This window comes from Nerophis lumbriciformis, linkage group LG28 (genome assembly GCF_033978685.3).
Source record: "Nerophis lumbriciformis linkage group LG28, RoL_Nlum_v2.1, whole genome shotgun sequence".
NCBI lineage: Eukaryota > Metazoa > Chordata > Actinopteri > Syngnathiformes > Syngnathidae > Nerophis > Nerophis lumbriciformis.
This window is the reverse complement of record NC_084575.2, coordinates 24,336,867-24,355,236: the sequence shown is the minus strand read 5'-3', so window position 1 is coordinate 24,355,236 and position 18,370 is coordinate 24,336,867. Positions and strand designations below refer to the sequence as shown.

The 18,370-nt window shown below is 36.9% G+C and overlaps 1 protein-coding gene across 6 annotated transcripts in view; it reads left to right on the top strand.

The window, feature by feature from the left end:
- The window catches only part of foxp1b (forkhead box P1b), a 536,506-nt gene that overhangs the window by 502,654 nt on the left and 15,482 nt on the right, over nt 1–18,370 (top strand). For 2 of the 6 annotated variants that reach the window (XM_061923944.2, XM_061923943.2), the window contains exons 16-18: nt 6,256–6,425; nt 14,713–14,782; nt 14,980–15,146. In XM_061923944.2, coding sequence (XP_061779928.1) covers nt 6,256–6,425; nt 14,713–14,782; nt 14,980–15,146 — 407 coding nt within the window. Of the gene's footprint in view, nt 1–5,869; nt 5,992–6,255; nt 6,769–14,712; nt 14,783–14,979; nt 15,147–18,370 lie in introns of those variants that run through there. The other 4 variants (XM_061923948.2, XM_061923945.2, XM_061923946.2 and 1 more) reach the window with 3 other exon arrangements.

The window sequence follows — 18,370 nt, the reverse complement described above, 5'->3', positions numbered from 1 at the left end:
TGGGAAATCGTAAAAGCACAAACGTAGCACCAACGAATAGGACAATTTTGGGGAGATTTTGACATAGTTAGGGTCTAGTCATGGTTAATAACACAGTAACTACATGTTAATAACATTAAAAAAAAAAATTTAGCGTTAACCGTAATAACACAAACAAAAAATTGTGTAGCACAAACGATTGGGACAACTTTAGGGAGATTGGGACAAGGTGGGGTGGGACAACTTCACACAGTTAAATCACAAAATGTTAACTTGAAAATGATAATAGTTTGACCAAAAATGTTTGCAGCACTAACAAATAGGACACGTTTGGGTTCTAGTTATGACTAATAACACGTAAATTACATGTTAACATAAAAGCATAAAACGTTTATAACTTAAAGTATAATAGTAAGACCAAAAATGTTTGCAGCACAAACAAATGGTATAAGTTTGGGGAGGTTTTAACATAGTTAGGGTCCAGTCATGGTTAATAACATGTAAATTACACGTTAATAACCTTAAGAACCGTAAAACCACAAACGTAGCACCAATGAATGGGACATTTTTTGGGAGTTGTTGATATATTTAGGGTCTAGTCGTGGTTAATAACACAGTGAATACGCGTTAATAACCTTTAAAAACGTAAAAGCACAAACGTAGCATTCCGTTAAATTATATCAAAAAATAGACACGGTTTGGCCGTACGATAAAAAGGGGGGCAATCTTTTAAGTCAGAACCCAAATCTTACAAAAAAGTGGGGCGTACAAAAACCGAGGTACCACTCTATTTATTTGGCCATTAATCTATAAAAAATAATTAAAAATTAAAATCTTCTCCTATTCTTTGACATAGTTATGTCATAGTCATGGTTAATAACGCGGTGATTAATCATTAATAACCTTTAAAACCGTAAAACCACAAATGTAGCACCAATGAATGGGACCATTTTTGGGAGATTTTGACATATTTAGGGTCTAGTCATGGTTAACAACACTGTAATTACTCGTTAATAACCATAAAAAACGTGAAATTACAAACGTAGCACCAACAAATAGGGACATTTTTGGGAGATTTTGACATATTTAGGGTCTAGTCATGGTTAATAACACGTTAATAACCTTAAAAACCGTAAAAGCACAAAAGTAGCAACCATGAATGGGACAATTTTTGGGAGATTTTGACATATTTAGGATCTTGTCATGGTTAACAACACTGTAATTACACGTTAATAACCTTTAAAACCGAAAAAGCACAAAAGTAGCACCAACGAATAGGACATTTTTTGGGAGATTTTGCCATATTTAGGGTCTAGTCATGGTTATTAACAGTGTAATTACACGTTCATAACCGTAAAAGCACAAAAGTAGCACCAATTAATAGGACAATTTTGGGGAGATTTTGAGATATTTAGGGTCTAGTCATGGTTAATAACACGGTAATTACACGTTAATAACCTTTAAAACTGTAACAGCACAAAAGCACCCCAGATAGAACCATTTTTGGGAGATTTTGACATATTTAGGGTCGAGTCATGGTTATTATCAGTGTAATTACACGTTAAAAACCGTAAAACGCAAACGTAGCACAAATTAATAGGACCATTTTTGGGAGATTTTGACATATTTAGGGTCTAGTCATGGTTATTAAGTGTAATTACACGTTAAAAAACGTAAAACCACAAAAGTAGCACCAATGAATAGGACAATTTTTGGGAGATTTTGACATATTTAGGGTCTCGTCATGGTTAATAACACTGTAATTACACGTTAATAACCTTTAAAACTGTAAAAGCACTAAAGTAGCACTAACGAAGACGACCATTTTTGGGAGATTTTGACATATTTAGGGTCTAGTCATGGTTAATAGCACCGTAATTACATGTTAATAACCTTTAAAACTGTAACAGCACAAAATCACCCACAGAGAGGACCATTTTTGGGAGATTTTGACATATTTAGGGTCTAGTCGTGGTTATTAACAGTGTAATTACACATTCAAAACCGTAAAACCACAAAAGTAGCACCAACTATTAGAACAGTTTTGGGGAGATTTGACATATTTAGGGTCTAGTCATGGTTAATAACAGTGTAATGACACGTTAATAACCTTAAAAACCGTAAAAGCACAAAAGTAGCACCAATTAATATGACAATTTTTGGGAGATTTTGACATATTTAGGGTCTAGTTATGGTTAATAACACGTTAATAACCTTAAAAACTGTGAAACCACAAACGTAGCACCAATGAACGGGACACATTTTGGGAGATTTTGACATTTTTAGGGTATAGTCATGGTTAATAACAAGTTAATTACACGTTAATAACCTTAAAATCCGTGAAACCACAAACATAGCACCAACAAATAAGGCAATTTTGGGGAGATTTTGACATATTTAGGGTCTAATCATGGTTAATAACACTGTAATTACACGTTAATAACCTTTCAAACTGTAACAGCACAAAAGCACCACAGATTGGACAATTTTTGGGAGATTTTGACATATTTAGGGTCTAGTCATGGTTAATAACACGGTAATTACACGTTAATAACCTTTTAAAACCGCGAAAGCACTAAAGTAGCACTAACAAATAGGACAATTTGGGGAGATTTTTACATATTTAGGGTCTAGTCATGGCCATTAACAGTGTAAGTACACGTTCAAAAATGTAAAACCACAAAAGTAGCACCAACTTTTAGGACAATTTTGGGGAGATTTTGACATTTAGGGTCTAGTCATGTTTAACAACACGTTAGTTACATGTTAATAACCTTAAAAACTAAAACCACAAACATAGCTCCAATTAATAGGACAATTTTTGGGAGAGGGTCTAGTCATGGTTAATAACACGTTAATTACACGTTAATAACCTTAAAAACTAAAACCACAAACGTAGCACCAATTAATAGGACCATTTTGGGAGATTTTGACATATTTAGGGTGTAGTCATGGTTATTAAAACTGTAATTACACATTAATAACCTTAAAAACCGTGAAACCACAAATGTAGCACCAAAATCATTGATACTTTAACTTTAACTTTAAAAGCATAAAAGCACAAACGTAGCATTCCGTAAAATTATATAAAAAATGACACACGGTTTGATAAAAACGGGGGCAAACTTTTTTGTCAGAACCCAAATCTTCCAAAAAAGTGTGGCGTGCAAAAACCGAGGCACCACTCTATTTAAATGGCCATTAATCTATAAAAAAACCAAAAAAAACCTTCAAAGGTTCTCCTTATATTTGACATAGTTATGGTCTAGTCATGGTTAATAACGTGGTTAATTAATCATTAATAACCTTTAAAACCGTAAAACCACAAATGTAGCACCAATGAATGGGACAATTTTGGGGAGATTTTGACATATTTCGGGTCTAGTCATGGTTAATTACACTGTAATTACATGATAATAACCTTTAAAACCGTAAAAGCACTAAAGTAGCACCAATTAATAGAACAATTTTGGGGAGATTTTGACGAGTCTAGTCATGGTTAATAACACTGTAATTACATGTTAACAACCTTTCAAACTGTAACAGCACAAAAGCACCCCAGATAGGACAATTTTTGGGAGATTTTGACATATTTAGGGTCTAGTCATGTTATTAACAGTGTCATTACATGTTAAAAATTGTAAAAGCACAAAAGTAGCACCAATTAATAGGATCATTTTGGGAAGATTTTGACATTTAGGGTCTAGTCATGGTTAATAACACTGTAATTACATGTTAATAACCTTTAAAACCGTAAAAGCACTGAAGTAGCACTAACAAATAGGACCATTTTTGGGAGATTTTGACATATTTAGGGTCTAGTTTTTTTTACGTTAAAAACCGTAAAACCCTGTGATGAGGTGGCGACTTGTCCAGGGTGTACCCCGCCTTCCGCCCGATTGTAGCTGAGATAGGCTCCAGCGCCTCCTGCGACCCCGAAGGGATTAAGCAGTAGAAAATGGATGGATGGATGGAACCGTAAAACCACAAACGTAGCGTCAATTAATAGGACAATTTTAGGGAGATTTTGACATATTTAGGGTCTAGTCATGGTTAATAACACGGTAATTACACGTTAATAACCTTTCAAACTGTAACAGCACTAAAGTAACACCCACAGATAAGACAATTTTTGGGAGATTTTGACATATTTAGGGTCTAGTCATGGTTATTAACAGTGTAATTACACATTAATAACCATAAAAGCACAAAAGTAGCACCAATTAATAGGACAATTTTGGGGAGATTTTGACATATTTAGGGTCTAGTCATGGTTAATAACATGGTAATTACATGTTAATAACCTTTCAAACTAACAGCACTAAAGAAGCACCCACAGATAGGACAATTTTTGGGAGATTTTGACATATTTAGGGTCTAGTCATGGTTAATAACACGGTAATTACACGTTAATAACCTTTTAAACCGTAAAAGCACTTAAGTAGCACTAACAAATAGGACCATTTTTGGGGGATTTTGACATATTTAGGGTCTAGTTTTTTTTTACATTAAAAACCGTAAAACCACAAATGTAGCGTCAATTAATAGGACAATTTAAGGGAGATTTTGACATATTTAGGGTCTAGTCAAGGTTAATAACACTATAATTACACGTTAATAACCTTTCAAACTGTAACAGCACTAAAGTAACACCCACAGATAAGACAATTATTGGGAGATTTTGACATATTTAGGGTCTAGTCATGGTTATTAACAGTGTAATTACACGTTAATAACCATAAAAGCACAAAAGTAGCACCAATTAATAGGACAATTTTGGGGAGATTTTGACATATTTAGGGTCTAGTCATGGTTAATAACATGGTAATTACATGTTAATAACCTTTCAAACTAACAGCACTAAAGAAGCACCCACAGATAGGACAATTTTTGGGAGATTTTGACATATTTAGGGTCTAGTCATGGTTAATAACACGGTAATTACACGTTAATAACCTTTTAAACCGTAAAAGCACTTAAGTAGCACTAACAAATAGGACAATTTTTGGGGGATTTTGACATATTTAGGGTCTAGTTTTTTTTTACATTAAAAACCGTAAAACCACAAATGTAGCGTCAATTAATAGGACAATTTAAGGGAGATTTTGACATATTTAGGGTCTAGTCAAGGTTAATAACACTATAATTACACGTTAATAACCTTTCAAACTGTAACAGCACTAAAGTAACACCCACAGATAAGACAATTATTGGGAGATTTTGACATATTTAGGGTCTAGTCATGGTTATTAACAGTGTAATTACACGTTAATAACCATAAAAGCACAAAAGTAGCACCAATTAATGGGACAATTTTGGGGAGATTTTGACATATTTAGGGTCTAGTCATGGTTAATAACACGGTAATTACATGCTAATTACCTTTCAAACTGTAACAGCACTAAAGTAGCACCCACAGATAGGACCATTTTTGGGAGATTTTGACATATTTAGGGTCTATTCATGGTTATTAACTGTGTAATTACACGTTAAAAACCGTAAAACCACAAAAGTAGCACCAATGAATAGGACAATTTTGGGGAGATTTTGACATATTTAGGGTCTAGTCAGGGTTAATAACACGGTAATTACACATTAATAACCTTAAAAACTGTGAAAGCACAAACGTAGCACCAAAATCATTGGTACTTTAACTTTAACTTTAAAAACCAAATCTTCCAAAAAAGTGGGGCGTGCAAAAACCGAGGCACCACTCTATTTATTTGGCCATTAATCTATAAACACAAACAAACCCCTCAAAGGTTCTCCTATTCCTTGCAATGTCATGTTCCTCATGCCGACATGTCCACTGATGGAAACCTTCCTCTTTTTTTTTTCTTTTTTTTCCTTTTTTTTTTTCTGTCTCTTGTTGTTTTCACACCAACTGCAGAACGCAGTCCGGCATAATCTTAGTCTTCACAAGTGTTTTGTGCGAGTAGAAAACGTAAAAGGGGCCGTGTGGACAGTGGACGAAATAGAGTTCCAAAAGAGACGGCCTCAAAAGATCAGTGGGTAGGTGTGTGTGTGTGTGTGTGTGTGTGTGTGTGTGTGTGTGTGTGTGTGTGTGTGTGTGTGTGTGTGTGTGCCATATCCTCCCTGCTTGCTTTTTGCCGTGCCTCCCCGTTCTTTACATGCTCTTTTGGTGATGCCCCCCGTAACCTCACCCACGGTGGCTTTGGCTTGTGTTTCATTGTGACCCCCACTCCCCCCCCGCCTCCCTTGTGTGTGTTTGTCTTGCATCTATGGCTGCGCCCGCCGCCGGCTTGGCTCTCCCAGGGTGCCGTTCGCACCAACCTTTCCCTGCATAAGTGCTTTGTGAGAGTAGAGGATGAGTTTGGGTCCCGTTGGACCGTTGATGACGAGGAGTTTAAGCGCGGCCGACACGTGCAGAGAGGCCGCCCTCGGAAATGCGCCGCCGACGAGAACTTTGATGAGCTGCTCGTACAGTAAGCACTTACCCCCCCCCCCTCCTGCCCCCCCTGCATGTTCCCCTCATCAGTGTTGCCATCACGCATTCATCCAACATGCTTTTGCTTAGTGTTGCTTCTCGTGCACTGCAGACAACACCCTGTTGTATTGTGTGGGATTTAAAAAAATAAAAAAAAAGCTTTAAAGAGGATCTATGATGAATTTAGTCTTTTCTGACTTATAAATGTTACAAGTAAACGGTTACACTGAGGGCCACATCGCAGTTACTGCTGCCCTGTAACCGTATATAATTTATGAATATAAATGTATAAAGAATTCACCTCATGATATTATACAATTAATTGCCGTGCATTTGATTTGTATATTGTAAAAACTGGCACAACTTCACAGTAAAATTTACGATGTTTTTTTTTTTTACAGCATATTACTGTAAATGGTAACACTTTAGTATGGGGAACATATTCACCAATAATTAGTTGCTGATTAACAGGTTGGGGTTAAGGTTAGGGTTAAGGTTAGGGTTAGGCATAAAGAAAAAGAGTTGGCTAAGGGTTGGGGTAGGGCGATAGAAAAGAGTGAAAAAAGAAGATAAGAAGGGTGTGCACAGTCAGGTTTAGGGTTAGGGATAAAGAAAAAGAGTTGGTTAGGGCTAAGGGTTGGGTTGGGGTGATAGAAAAGAGTGAAAAAAGAAGATAAAAAGGGTGTGCACGGTCAGGGTTAGGGTTAGGTTTGGGGTTAGGGTTAAGGTTAGGGTTAGACATAAAGAAAAATAGTTGGTTAGGGTTAGGGCTAAGTGTTGGGGTGGGGCGATATAAAAGAGTGAAAAAAGAAGATAAGGGTGTGCAGGGTTAGGGTTAAGGTTAGGGTCAGGCATAAAGAAAAAGAGTTGGTTAGGGTTAGGGCTAAGGGTTGGGGTGGGGCGATAGAAAAGAGTGAAAAAAGAAGATAAGAAGGGTGTACACGGTCAGGTTTAGGGTTAGGGATAAAGAAAAAGAGTTGGTTAGGGCTAAGGATTGGGGTGGGGCGATAGAAAAGAGTGAAAAAAGAAGATAAGAAGGGTGTGCATGGTCAGGTTTAGGGTTAGGGATAAAGAAAAGAGTTGGTTGGGGTAGGGCGATAGAAAAGAGTGAAAAAAGAAGATAAGAAGGGTGTGCACGATCAGGGTTAGGGTTAGGTTTGGGGTTAGGGTTAAGGTTAGGGTTAGGCATAAAGTAAAAGAGTTGGTTAGTGTTAGGGCTAGGGGTTGGGGTGGGGCAATAGAAAAGAGTGAAAAAAGAAGTTAAGAAGGGTGTGCAGGGTTAGGGTTAAGGTTAGGGTTAGGCATAAAGAAAACGAGTTGGTTAGGGTTAGGGCTAAGGGTTGGGGTGGGGCGATAGAAAAGAGTGAAAAAAGAAGATAAGAAGGGTGTACACGGTCAGGTTTAGGGTTAGGGATAAAGAAAAAGAGTTGGTTAGGGCTAAGGATTGGGGTGGGGCGATAGAAAAGAGTGAAAAAAGAAGATAAGAAGGGTGTGCAAAGTTAGGGTTGGGGTTGGGATTAGGGTTAGGCATAAAGAAAAAGAGTTGGTTAGAGTTAGGGCTAAGGGTTGAGGCAATAGAAAAGAGTGAAAAAAGAAGATAAGAAGGGTGTGCAGGGTTAGGGTTAAGGTTAAGGTTAGGGTTAGGCATAAAGAAAAAGAGTTGGTTAGGGTTTGGGCTAAGTGTTGGGGTGGGGTGATTGAAAAGAGTGAAAAAAGAAGATAAGAAGGGTGTACACGGTCAGGTTTAGGGTTAGGGATAAAGAAAAAGAGTGGGTTAGGGCTAAGGGTTGGGGTGGGGCGATAGAAAAGAGTGAAAAAAGAAGATAAGAAGGGTGTGCACGGTCAGGGTTAGGGTAAGGGTTAAGGTTAGGGTTAGGCATAAAGAAAAAGAGTTGGTTAGGGTTAGGGCTAAGGGTTGGGGTGGGGTGATTGAAAAGAGTGAAAAAAGAAGATAAGAAGGGTGTACACGGTCAGGTTTAGGGTTAGGGATAAAGAAAAAGAGTTGGTTAGGGCTTAGGGTTGGGGTGGGGCGATAGAAAAGAGTGAAAAAAGAAGATAAGAAGGGTGTGCACGGTCAGGGTTAGGGTAAGGGTTAAGGTTATGGTTAGGCATAAAGAAAAAGAGTTGATTAGGGTTAGGGCTAAGGGTTGGGGTGGGGCGATAGAAAAGAGTGAAAAAAGAAGGTAAGAAGGGTGTGCAGGGTTAGAGTTAGAGTTAGGGTTAGGGTTAGGCATAAAGAAAAAGAGTTGGTTAGGGTTAGGGCTAAGGGTTGGGGTGGGGCGATAGAAAAGAGTGAAAAAAGAAGATAAGAAGGGTGTGCAGGGTTAGGGTTAGGGTTATGGTTAGGCATAAAGAAAAAGAGTTGGTTAGGGTTAGGGCTAAGGTTTGGGGTGGGGTGGGGCAATAGAAAAGAGTGAAAAAAGAAGATAAGAAGGGTGTGAAGGGTTAGGGTTAAGGTTAGGGTTAGGCATGAAGAAAAATAGTTGGTTAGGGCTAAGGGTTGGGGTGGGGTGATAGAAAAGAGTGAAAAAAGAAGATAAGAAGGGTGTTTAGGGTTAGGGTTAAGGTTAGGGTTAGGCATAAAGAAAAATAGTTGGTTAGGGTTAGGGCTAAGGGTTGGGGTGGGGTGGGGCGATTGAAAAGAGTGAAAAAAGAAGATAAGAAGGGTGTGTAGGGTTGGGGTTAGGGTTAGGCATAAAGTAAAAGAGTTGGTTAAGGTTAGGGCTAAGGGTTGGGGTGGGGCGATAGAAAAGAGTGACAAAAGAAGATAAGGAGGGTGTGCAGAGTTAGGGTTAGGCATAAAGTAAAAGAGTTGGTTAGGGTTAGGGCTAAGGGTTGGGGTGGGGCGATAGAAAAGAGTGAAAAAAGAAGATAAGGAGGGTGTGCAGAGTTAGGGTTAGGCATAAAGAAAAAGAGTTGGTTAGGGTTAGGGCTAAGGGTTGGGGTGGGGTGGGGCGATTGAGAAGAGTGAAAAAAGAAGATGAGAAGGGTGTGCAGGGTTAGGGTTAAAGTTAGGGTTAGGCATAAAGAAAAAAAGTTGGTTAGGGTTAGGGCTAAGGGTTGGGGTGGGGCGATAGAAAAGAGTGAAAAAAGAAGATAAGAAGGATGTGCAGGGTTGGGGTTGGTGTTAGGGTTATGGTTAAGACTAACTAAGACTCTTAGTTAATGGCTTACTAGTTATATAATAAGGCCATGTAGAATACGGCATTAATAAGTACTTAATAATGACTAATTATGTTACTAATTTGCATGTTAATTAGCAACTAATCAATGATTAACATGTTCCCCATACTAAAGTGTTACCCTGTAAATGGAAAAACGATACTATAGATATACGATACTATCTATTAATAAAAGTTTCAATCAATCAATCAATCAAAGGAGACCTGGCCAAGAGGGCAGCAGCAAGTTTACATTAAAAACTGTAAACAACACATAAAAACATCAAATGTACAACATTTAAACGTGCTCACATGACACATGTGCATACAGACAAGGTAGACTGCAATCCTTTCACAGAAGCTTTAAACTCATTTAAAGCTCTACACCTGCTTTCTTGCTTAGGTGTACACTCACTTTTATAACCCGTTTTTTGTTGTTTTTTTCTACTGTGGAGATGTTTCCAGATTGCAAATAAAAGTATTATAATATATATTTGGAAAATGTACACTATTAAAACATATATCTTGAAGGTCACTGCTATTTTTTTTCCACATAAACTTCATAAACATTTGATAGATTCACCCGGTCACAACAATAAGTACACCTGCACCGAATCGATTCAGACTCTGCATAAAAAAAGCTGTTTTTATTTGAATGTAACAAGGGTTTGTCTGTCACTCCTAATCGCTAAATCCCATGAAATCTTATACGTCTAGTCTCTTACGTGAATGAGCTAAATAATATTATTTGATATTTTACGGTAATGTGTTAATAATTTCACACATAAGTCGCTCCTGAGTATAAGTCGCACCCCCAGCCAAACTATGAAAAAAACTGTGACTTATAGTCCAAAAATGACGGTATATCTTGAAGATCACTGCTATTTTTTTCCACATAAACTTCATAAACATTTTATAGATTCACCCGGTCACAACAATAAGTACACACTCGCCGAATCGATTCAGACTCTGCATAAAAAAAGCTGTTTTTATTTGAATGTAGGGTTTGAAGTTGAAGATTCGATTGTAGGTTATTCCCAGCCTTGGGTGCTGAAAACCTAAATGCTTTCTTGCCCAGTTCAGTTCTTAAAGGAGGAAACAACTCCACAGTAGAAAAAAAAAACGGGTTATAAAAGTGACTGTACACCTAAGCTTATCCGATACCTACCGTATTTTTCGGAGTATAAGTCGCTCCGGAGTATAAGTCGCACCGGCCAAAAATGCATAATAAAGAAGAAAAAAAAACATATATAAGTCGCATTTTTTGGGGGGAAATTTATTTGATAAAACCCAACACCAAGAATAGACATTTGAAAGGCAATTTCAAATAAATAAAGAATAGTGAACAACAGGCTGAATAAGTGTACATTATATGAGGCATAAATAACCAACTGAGAACGTGCCTGGTATGTTAACGTAACATATTATGGTAAGAGTCATTCAAATAACTATAACATATAGAACATGCTATACATTTACCAAACAATCTGTCACTCTTATCTTATACGTCTAGTCTCTTACGTGAATGAGCTAAATAATATTATTTGATATTTTACGGTAATGTGTTAATAATTTCACACATAAGTCGCTCCTGAGTATAAGTCGCACCCCCGGCCAAACTAAGAAGAAAACTGCGACTTATAGTCCAAAAATGACGGTATATCTTGAAGATCACTGCTATTTTTTTCCACATAAACATTTTATAGATTCACCCGGTCACAACAATAAGTACACCTGCATTGTTGTACACTCTCCGAATCGATTCAGACTCTGCATAAAAAAAGCTGTTTTTATTTGAATGTAACAAGGGTTTGAAGTTGAAGATTCGATTGTAGGTTATTCCCAGCCTTGGGTGCTGAAAACCTAAATGCTTTCTTGCCCAGTTCAGTTCTTAAAGGAGGAAACAACTCCACAGTAGAAAAAAAAACGGGTTATAAGTGTGACTGTACACCTAAGTCTATCCGATACCTACCGTATTTTTCGGAGTATAAGTCGCTCCGGAGTATAAGTCGCACCGGCCGAAAATGCATAATAAAGAAGAAAAAAAACATATATAAGTCGCATTTTTGGGGGGAAATTTATTTGATAAAAGCCAACACCAAGAATAGACATTTGAAAGGCAATTTAAAATAAATAAAGAATAGTGAACAACAGGCTGAATAAGTGTACGTTATATGAGGCATAAATAACCAACTGAGAACGTGCCTGGTATGTTAACGTAACATATTATGGTAAGAGTCATTCAAATAACTATAACATATAGAACATGCTATACGTTTACCAAACAATCTGTCACTCCTAATCGCTAAATCCCATGAAATCTTATACGTCTAGTCTCTTACGTGAATGAGCTAAATAATATTATTTGATATTTTACGGTAATGTGTTAATAATTTCACATATAAGTCGCTCCTGAGTATAAGTCGCACCCCTGGCCAAACTATGAAAAAAACTGCGACTTATAGTCCAAAAATTACCGTATATCTTGAAGATCACTGCTATTTTTTTCCACATAAACTTCATAAACATTTTATAGATTCATCCGGTCACAACAATAAGTACACACTCGACGAATCGATTCAGACTCTGCATAAAAAAAGCTGTTTTTATTTGAATGTAACAAGGGTTTGAAGTTGAAGATTCGATTGTAGGTTATTCCAAGCCTTGGGTGCTGAAAACCTAAATGCTTTCTTGCCCAGTTCAGTTCTTAAAGTAGGAAACACCTCCACAGTAGAAACCCCCCCGCCCCCCCAAAAAAACGGGTTATAAAAGTGACTGTACACCTAAGCCTATTCGATACCTACCGTATTTTTCGGAGAATAAGTCGCTCCGGAATATAAGTCGCACCGGCCGAAAATGCATAATAAAGAAGAAAAAAAACATATATAAGTCACATTTTTGGGGGGAAATTTATTTGATAAAACCCAACACCAAGAATAGACATTTGAAAGGCAATTGAGAATAAATAAAGAATAGTGAACAACAGGCTGAATAAGTGTACGTTATATGAGGCATAAATAACCAACTGAGAACGTGCCTGGTATGTTAACGTAACATATTATGGTAAGAGTCATTCAAATAACTATAACATATAGAACATGCTATACGTTTACCAAACAATCTGTCACTCCTAATCGCTAAATCCCATGAAATCTTATACGTCTAGTCTCTTACGTGAATGAGCTAAATAATATTATTTGATATTTTACGGTAATGTGTTAATCATTTCACACATAAGTCGCTCCTGAGTATAAGTCGCACCCCCGGCCAAACTATGAAAAAAACTGCGACTTATAGTCCAAAATTGACGGTATATCTTGAAGATCACTGCTATTTTTTTCCACATAAACTTCATAAACATTTTATAGATTCACCCGGTCACAACAATAAGTAAACACTCGCCGAATCGATTCAGACTCTGCATAAAAAAAGCTGTTTTTATTTGAATGTAACAAGGGTTTGAAGTTGAAGATTCGATTGTAGGTTATTCCAAGCCTTGGGTGCTGAAAACCTAAATGCGTTCTTGCCCAGTTCAGTTCTTAAAGGAGGAAACAACTCCACAGTAGAAAAAAAAACAGGTTATAAAAGTGACTGTACACCTAAGTCTATCCGATACCTACCGTATTTTTCGGAGTATAAGTCGCTCCGGAGTATAAGTCGCACCGTCCGAAAATGCATAATAAAGAAGAAAAAAAACATAAGTCGCATTTTTTGGGGGAAATTTATTTGATAAATGCCAACACCAAGAATAGACATTTGAAAGGCAATTTAAAATAAATAAAGAATAGTGAACAACAGGCTGAATAAGTGTACGTTATATGAGGCATAAATAACCAACTGAGAACGTGCCTGGTATGTTAACATAACATATTATGGTAAGAGTCATTCAAATAACTATAACATATAGAACATGCTATACGTTTACCAAACAATCTGTCACTCCTAATCGCTAAATCCCATGAAATCTTACGTGAATGAGCTAAATGATATTATTTGATATTTTACGGTAATGTGTTAATAATTTCACACATAAGTCGCTCCTGAGTATAAGTCGCACCCCCGGCCAAACTATAAAAAAAAACTGCGACTTATAGTCCAAAAATTACGGTATATCTTGAAGATCACTGCTATTTTTTTTCCACATAAACTTCATAAACATTTTATAGATTCACCCGGTCACAACAATAAGTACACCTGCATTGTTGTACACTCTCCGAATCGATTCAGACTCTGCATAAAAAAAGCTGTTTTTATTTGAATGTAACAAGGGTTTGAAGTTGAAGATTCGATTGTAGGTTATTCCCAGCCTTGGGTGCTGAAAACCTAAATGCTTTCTTGCCCAGTTCAGTTCTTAAAGGAGGAAACAACTCCACAGTATAAAAAAAAACGGGTTATAAAAGTGACTGTACACCTAAGTCTATCCGATACCTACCGTATTTTTCGGAGTATAAGTCGCATCGGCCGAAAATGCATAATAAAGAAGAAAAAAAACATATATAAGTTGTATTTTTTGAGGGAAATTTATTTGATAAAACCCAACACCAAGAATAGACATTTGAAAGGCAATTTAAAATAAATAAAGAATAGTGAACAACAGGCTGAATAAGTGTACGTTATATGAGGCATAAATAACCAACTGAGAACGTGCCTGGTATGTTAACGTAACATATTATGGTAAGAGTCATTCAAATAACTATAACATTTAGAACATGCTATACGTTTACCAAACAATCTGTCACTCCTAATCGCTAAATCCCATGAAATCTTACGTGAATGAGCTAAATGATATTATTTGATATTTTACGGTAATGTGTTAATAATTTCACACATAAGTCGCTCCTGAGTATAAGTCGCACCCCCGGCCAAACTATGAAAAAAAAACTGCGACTTATAGTCGGAAAAATACGGCACTATCTGGACCGCAAGCAAATGTTTTAAAATGGAGATTAAAATCATCACAGATCCATAGTCCGAAAAATACGGCACTATCTGGACCGCAAGCAAATGTTTTAAAATGGAGATTAAAATCATCACAGATCCCCTTTAAGTGTCCTAATTTCTACAGCTGTAAATGTATTTCTGTCCTCATAAAAAGTTTCTATAATGTAATGTGTCTGTTTGCAGAAGTCCGGCATTGGTGAAGAATATTCAGACTAGTTTGGGCTACGGTCCAACCTTCTCCGCTGCCTTTCAGGTAAAAAAGCTCGGAACTAAAAAGTAATGCAATTTAAAAAACAAAAACAAAAAAAAAACAGCCGTCATTTCCACATGAAGTGATGGGTGGATGTATTTGTATGAAGAAAGAAAAAAAAAAGTGATGGGCAACTGAGTACGTGCTGACAACTCTCTTCCGCTCCACATTTTAATGCTTGGGGCCTGCCTGCATTTCAGGCTTCAATGGCAGAGAACAACATACCTCTATACACAACTGCTTCCATTGGAAGTCCCACCCTCAACTCCCTGGCCAACGCCATCCGCGAGGAGCTGAATGGAGCAATGGACCATGGAAACAGCAACAGCAGTGACAGCAGCCCGGGACGCTCGCCCCTGCTAGCTATGTGAGTGGCACGCACACGGTCACACCGTGGAAAAATGAAAGTACTTTCCATTCCGTGCCAACCGTATATCCACTGTTTTGTCACTGGAGCTGAGGAAACGGACCAAATATTTCGGAGGAAAAATAAATATACGGATGATGAGGTCAAGCGGCTTTTTCAGGCGATTTTGAAAGGAGTTAGGGATATCCGATAAATGCTTTAAAATGTAATATCGGAAATTATCGGTATCGGTTTCAAAAAGTAACAATTATGACTTTTTAAAATGCCGCTGTGTACACGGACGTAGGGAGAAGTACAGAGCGCCAATAAACCTTAAAGGCACTGCCTTTGCGTACCGGTCCAGTCACATAATATTTACGGCTTTTTCACACACACAAGTGAATGCAAGGCATAGTTTGGTCAACAGCCATACAGGTCACACTGAGGGTGGCCGTATAAACAACTTCAACACTGTTGCAAATATGCGCCACGCTGTGAGCCCACACCAAACAAGAATGACAAACACATTTCGGGAGAACATCCGCACCGTAACACAACGTAAACACAACAGAACAAATACCCAGAATCCCTTGCAGCACTAACTCTTCCGGGACGCTACAATATACACCCCCCCCCAACCCCGACTACCTCAACCTCCTCATGGTCGCTTGTCCCAAATTCCAAGCTGCTGTTTTAAAGGCATGTTAAAAAAAAAAAAATGCATTTTGTGACTTATGGCATTTTTTTTCCATAACTTGAGTCGATTTATTTTGGAAAACCTTGTTACATTGTTTAACGCATCCAGCGGAGCATCACAACAAAATTAGGCATAACAATGTGTTAATTCCACGACTGTATATATCAGTATCGGTTGATATCGGTATCGGTAATTAAGAGTTGGACAATATCCGGATATCGGCAAAAAAGCCATTATCAGACATCTCTAGTAAATTGAATACAATATGCTTTGTAAAAAATTGTATTTATTTTTATTTTATTTTTTTTTTTTTTAACTCTTTTCAGGTCCTTAATCTATTGTCAAAATGTTGAATGGAGATTTGAAATGGGATCTGTACATCCCCCAAAAATAAAAATCTCAGACGAAAATTGAGAGTTTGATTCTGCATGAACAGATTCCTTTGCCTGTGAAGTTAAAAAAAAAAATTAAAAAAAGTTTGTGTTGTGTTTTGTACACTGCTTCCCTAAAGGGACATGGGGGGGTGGGGGGGATTCTATAATTTTTTATTTTTTTTTTCCGTTTTTAGACATGTATCTCGTGTGCACGAGAAAGTTTATCCTGCGCACAATATAGTTTTTAAAGTTATAAAAAAAAAAAATTATAATTTTATTTTATTTTTTTAGACATGTATCTCTTGCGCACGAGATACATGTCTTAAAAAAAACAAAACATACATTTTTTTTTTTTTTTTGTAACTTTATAAAAAATAGTTTCTCGTGCGCATGAGATACATGTCTTAAAAAAAATTATACATTTTTTTTTTTATATAACTTTATAAAAAGGTAGTTTCTCGTGCGCACGAGATACATGTCTTAAAAAAAATTATACTTTAAAAAAAAAAAATTGTTATAACTTTATAAAAAGATAGTTTCTCGTGCGCACGAGATACATGTCTTTAAAAAATTATACTTTAAAAAAAAAATTTTTTATAACTTTATAAAAAGATAGTTTCTCGTGCGCACGAGATACATGTCTTAAAAAAAAACAATTATACATTTTTTTTTATTTTTTTTTATAACTTTATAAAAAGATAGTTTCCCGTGCGCACGAGATACATGTCTTAAAAAAAAATTATACATTTTTTTTGATTTTTTTAATAACTTTATAAAAAGATAGTTTCTCGTGCGCACGAGATACATGTCTGAAAAAAAACCATTATACATTTTTTTTTTTTTTTTTATAACTTTATAAAAAGATAGTTTCTCGTGCGCACGAGATACATGTCTTAAAAAAAATTATTAATTTTTTAAATTTTTTTTATAACTTTATAAAAAGATAGTTTATCGTGCACACGAGATACATGTCTTAAAAAAAACAATTATACATTTAAAAAAAAATTTTTTATAACTTTATAAAAAGATAGTTTCTCGTGCGCACGAGATACATGTCTTAAAAAAAACAATTATACATTTAAAAAAAATTTTTTTTATAACTTTATAAAAAGAAAGTTTCTCGTGCGCACGAGATACATGTCTTAAAAAAAACAATTATAATTTTTTTATTTTTTTTATTTTTATAACTTTATAAAAAGAAAGTTTCTCGTGCGCACGAGATACATATCTTAAAAAATATATATACTTTTTTTTTTTATATAACTTTATAAAAAGATAGTTTCTCGTGCGCACGAGATACATGCCAAAAAAAATAAAAAAATTATTTAAAAAAAAATTACAATTTATTTTTCCCCCCCATGTCCCTTTAGGGGCTCCGTAGTTTTGCGACTCCAGACTATTTTTCTTTAGTAAAAAAAAAGAGCTAATAATGCTTGCTGACCCCGAGCCTAGGTTGTGTCTGACCTCCCAGTAGAAAAGGAAACTCCACCTTTACAAGCTTCTGTCACCAGACTATCCTGGAGGGGGTGTTATTTCAACACACACACACGAAAAAAACGATATTCCTTTCCGCGCACGCAGAATCACACGATTCAGATTCATGTAAATAATTTCGAAACAGCCGACCGCAAAGTGACTCAACTGTTGGCTGCCAGGCGGCGAAACATGAGCCTCCGACACATTCAGAGGAGCCGCTGGAAGAAAAATAGCACCGCAGCACAATTAGTCTGGAGGACATCATTCAGAGTTCTTGTGTTGGAAACTTGCGGTCGGGGCCTGCGAACCGCAGCCCCTCGTTCGCTTGTTGAGTAGGAGTGTCTGCTAAGTTGTTTGAAGCTTAAAATAATAGCGCGCACTGCTGCTGCATGCGTTCCAGATGTGAGGGGCGGACCGCTCGTGTGTGTGTCGTGCAGAAACACTCCCGAAATTGTGCCTGCAAAGAAAAGGAGGGGGAAAAAAAAAGGTGCAGCAGCAAGCTCAGGGCCAACTAGAGGAAAGTGCCATCTCTTATCACGGAGAACATAGCTGTGAGCATGGCTGTGGAACAGGAAAGGCAGAGACAGGATGGGTGTGCTGGCCTAAAGGCAGCCTGCGTCTCCCTTTGCCCCTCTGCGTCTCGCTTTAGGCTCATACAACTCCAACTCCTTTTGTCTCTCTCTCTCTCCATAAATTAA